At 43.2% G+C, this 4,607-nt stretch overlaps 1 protein-coding gene across 9 annotated transcripts in view; it reads left to right on the top strand.

The window, feature by feature from the left end:
• Positions 1-4,607, top strand: part of nav3 (neuron navigator 3) — a 495,508-nt gene that overhangs the window by 481,527 nt on the left and 9,374 nt on the right. For 7 of the 9 annotated variants that reach the window (XM_020601356.1, XM_020601357.1, XM_020601354.1 and 4 more), the window contains 4 exons: positions 1,002-1,025; positions 1,505-1,671; positions 3,085-3,238; positions 4,339-4,525. In XM_020601356.1, the coding sequence (XP_020457012.1) occupies positions 1,002-1,025; positions 1,505-1,671; positions 3,085-3,238; positions 4,339-4,525 (532 nt within the window). The remainder of the gene's footprint in view (positions 1-1,001; positions 1,026-1,504; positions 1,672-3,084; positions 3,239-4,338; positions 4,526-4,607) is intronic. The other 2 variants (XM_020601355.1, XM_020601352.1) reach the window with 1 other exon arrangement.

Raw genomic sequence — 4,607 nt, 5'->3', positions numbered from 1 at the left:
CACTGAGGAGAGCAGCCACAGGACCAGGCAGAACCTCAGGGAGGCCGCTCGGAAGGGTGGGCACGGGACCAGGCCAGTGATCAGAGAGGCTGCTTGGAAGGACTGTCTCAGAATGAGGCAGGAGCTCGATGAGGCTGCTCGGGAGGACAGCCTTGGAACCAGGCAGAAGATTTCTCCAGAGGGCAGCCTTGGAAACGGACAAAAGCTGAGTCAGTGAAGAGCTGATAGCCAGGGCTGACGCAGGAGTCGAGGCGACATTGGCCCACTCAGGAACTGGGCGCAGGGTGGCGTCATCAATTCATTGGGGAGCAGGAACAAAGGTGGCATCGAAACAGTTGACCCACAAGGGGGCAGGAACGGACGTGGCGTCGATATATCATCGCTGACCCATCGGGGAGCAGGAACAGTGGAGGCGGCAGGAGCATCCTTGTTGGGACACTGAGAAGTGGGGACCTCAGCAGGGACACTTCTGTCAGCGCACTGAGGGTAAAATGCTTCAGTAGGGACATTCTCGTAGGCACAGCAAGGACCATCCAGTTCAGTGGGAACATTGTCACTACATCGCCATGGAACAGGGACAGGAACCAGGGTGGCATCAGCTTGCCGGCTGACCCGGTCAGGGTCAGGAACAGAGGCGATGTCAGCTGACCCACACGGGATCAGAGCGTGCCCATTCCAGAAATTCAAGCTAATTTCTTTCAAGCTACAGAAAGCATCACTGTATGTAGTATTACAGTATGAAATAAACAAACTAATATTTAAAAAAGCTTTAAAGTGTTAAATTTGAAGTTTAGCATTTCCCTGCCATTTAGAGCAACTACCATACTGGAATTAACAATAACTGTTACTGTATATCTTCAGAACAAAGTCATAGACGGACTGTACTCAGTGAAACAGGCACATTTGCAGCAATTAACTTTAATAAGCAGCGAGTTTATGGGTGAAGTGAGCAGAAGTGTGTGCCTGTGTGGCTTAACACTGGGTGTCTTCTACATCTTCAGGTGGCTGATTCCATCCCAGCTCAGGTCAGTGGTTTCCAGAGTGTCTTCAGTGTGTGTGCAGTGGTTATTCTCCATCCCCCCTTCCTTTGTTTGCTTATTTGTTTCTTTTCGTTCCCCTTTCACAGCATCCTTTTCTTTCCCTTTTCTAGAAACAACAGCATGGATACAGCAGCTTTCCCCTTCCCCCTCGTACCTCCTTGTTCTTTCTCTCTTGTTCATTTTGATTGCCTGTTCAACCTTGACTTCTAGGGTCATTAAAAGCCTGCTCTTCACGTCTCCTTCTTATTTCCATCTCTATCTATGGCCTTGCTTTTTACCTCCCAATTTACCTAAGCCAAACAGTGACCTTTGCTTGGATATAGCACGGACTGACTTCTGATCTGGCAAGATGTGATGTCGCCAGGAATTATGTCTTAAGAGCTGACTTTATATGATTGAAGATGTGTCTATATGGCAATACTGACATCCTTTCCCCTGTGTGTTTTGTGTTTTCTGACTTACAGTTACGCAGCTCCTTCAAGCAGGCGTTCAGCAAGAAGAAAACCAAATCCCAGTCGGCCCATGATGAGATGGATGAGATGACCGACTCTCTGTCATCCTCACCCAAACTGCAGCATGACAACAAGCAAGGCAGCATTGCCACACTGCACTCTTCGCCTTCCACCACAGAGTGAGTTTTTACACACATAGCCTCCCACAAATATACGTACATATGCATCCATTCTCACACAGATGTACATATACACACTAGAGAGGTAATTCTCACCTCCTCTTAATGCCCATTCTTCAAAGCCTTCTAATAGAAAATGCATATAGGCTACAATACTGTATACACAACTGTTTTATTTCTTCAAATTCTAGTCTATGCTATTTTCAGTTATTTTTTAGTTTTTATTTCACAGATGTCTTTACATCCTTCCCTCACTTTTCTTTTATCCAACCTTTCTGTTCATAACATCTCTCCACCTGCTGTAGCAAGTGCGTTTGTGATAGCAAGTCCTCCCCAATTTGGACACCAAAGAAAAAGCTAAATGGTCATGTGGTCTACAAGCACAGATCTCGGTAACAGGCACTGTGTGGCATGTTCCCAGGGAGTGTATGTGCTGTGGGGTGTGTTGGTGTGACTTTCCTCTGCAACTTAATGCCACAAAATCTCGGCATGTTGGAGGTGATGGATTTCATCTGCCAAATAAACAGAACTGGGAGTTCTCAATTAAGGTCAAGTAGCTGAAGGTTGAGTAAAGAGTTCAAAGGATAAGCAGTGATCATTTTCTTACTCATGCCAGTGCAGATTGGTTTAGTGTCACTGCCAAAGTGCCAGCATGGCCATGTTGACAGCCAACCATTAAAACGCATGCAAGTACTCGGCACATCTGCTGTGCTGTGTGGCAGCTAGATGAGATCATTTCTGATGTGTTTTCTCAGTAGCAGAGCATGTGGAAGTTGCATTTCAAATGACACAGTAAACCCACAGGTGTGAAAAAGATTATTGTTGTGTTTGTGACTTAGCAAATTGTATACTCAAGTTATTGTTTAAGATCTCTGCCTGTTGATAACAAAAATAACAAAATATCTGTCATGATGATAGCACTACTACCACATCATCTACTCTAAATTCTACACTGCATAAGGACTTCATTACAGTATACTCTAACTGCAGCTTTTTACTGTAGTTGTCAAACTGAGAAAATTATATACTGTATATTCAGCAGACTGCAGAAATAAAAATGGTATGTTTCTTGGTTGCAAATAAAATCTGGCATACTCACCTAAAAACCATTATCAGCTATTCATTGTGGAAACTCTAACTGGAATATGTCTTCTACTTATAAACATGTTTGGTTGTATCGTATTGTAAATGAGAACAATTCACTGTCACAAATGCAGCATTTCCCCTTTCACCTCCATGTTGCACCTGGCTGTGCAGTTTTTGTTACTGACTTTCCTTGTGAACTTCAGCTCTCTTAGTTCCTTTTAGTGTGTGCTCTTCTCTCCAGACTATGTGTGTGTGTGTGTGTGTGTCTTTGGTATAACCCTTGAGGTGACCCCCCTCCCTCTTCCCTGTGTGTAATCCCGGTTGCAGGCTGTGTGAATGCACTGAAGCCGAGGCTGAAATCATCCTACAGCTGAAGAACGAGCTGAGGGAGAAGGAGCTCAAGTTGACAGACATCCGCCTGGAAGCACTTAGCTCCGCCCACCACCTGGACCAGATCCGAGAGGCCATGAACCGCATGCAGGTGAGGTTACACTCATCAGTATATATTTGCAGTATGATTGAGACAGGGTAAACTGAAACAGCATGCTCAATGTCCTGTTTTCTAGGTAATTATGAGAAACAAATCTAAATATTCAGTTCTAACTGGCTTTAATTACGGATTCTGTCTTGCCATCAGTCAGAAGGAAAGATATGACAAGTTTTTAGGACTCAAAACAGATGTTTACTCCAGAGGCCCAATTAGAAGCATCTCATGATCTTCTGTGAAGGCTCATAAATGCAACACTTTGTTCAGTTTATTTTCTGAAGTGGAGTGTTTCTCCCTAGAGGTACTGAAGCAGTTAAGAAGTTAACAATACATTCATGGGTTAGTGGATTGCAGACATGAATGGGGTATCAGTGTCTCATCTAACTATCTACAAGATACTGAACTATTCTTCTAAGCCTAAATGTCTGAAAACATTTCACAGTGACAAGGTAAAACAAAAACTTAAAATAAGATGCAGCCTGCTAACTAGCTTTTTGGTTTCCACAAAGTAGCCAACATGCTGTATCAGTTTCAAGACAGGAAGTTAATATCAAACACATCAATCTCAATTTTAAAAAAGCAATCAAGGTGAATATGCTTTCTAACAGTGAAATGAAATTATTGAATTGTCCATGAAGCTGAGTAAAAAGTCACAAAGGAAAGCTTCTCCCTGTATATACTGTAAATGTGTTCGACTTGTTTATTTCACTTTATTGCTATTGATGTTGTGCAACAAAAAGCCACCCATCATTTCAAGGTGTAATGTTCAGAGATTCTTGATTGTTTCCTATTCCTTAAATAAGCCCACGTTTAAAGAATATTATAAATGACTTAGTTAAAATGGATTGCTTCACCTCTAGAGGCCCATAGTCTCTACTCATCATCTGGGGGTGTCAGGCTCCTTATCTGAGACTTAACCTTCAGTACAAAGAACCTTCAAGGTATTTAAAAAATGCTTACAGCCTGCAATTCCAGCAAAACTGATTCAGAATAAGTGCCCAGCCTGAATGGAAGAAAGAAAATGACTGTTACCAGAGTCTTTGAATGCATTTTCTGATAGAACGTATTTTTATTTTTTTTTTCTCAATGAATAGAATGAGATTGAGGTGCTGAAAGCAGAAAATGATCGTCTCAAGTCCAGTAGTAATGCCACACCAACAGCCACACCTGTCAAGACAGCTCGGCCACCCTCTGAGACCTCTAGCACCTCCTCATCCTCCTCGCGCCAGTCCCTGGGGCTGTCACTTAATAACCTCAACATCACTGATGCCATCATGTCAGGTAAGTTCAGTGTCAGCAGTGATGTCTGCAGTGTGACAGTCTGGAGTGTCTGTGTAGATCAGTATTCACAGCCTGCGGTTTT

This window comes from Monopterus albus, unplaced genomic scaffold, assembly GCF_001952655.1.
Source record: "Monopterus albus unplaced genomic scaffold, M_albus_1.0 scaffold51.1, whole genome shotgun sequence".
Taxonomy (NCBI): domain Eukaryota; kingdom Metazoa; phylum Chordata; class Actinopteri; order Synbranchiformes; family Synbranchidae; genus Monopterus; species Monopterus albus.
The sequence above is the reverse complement of the archived record's forward strand: the minus strand, read 5'-3'. Positions and strand labels throughout refer to the sequence as shown.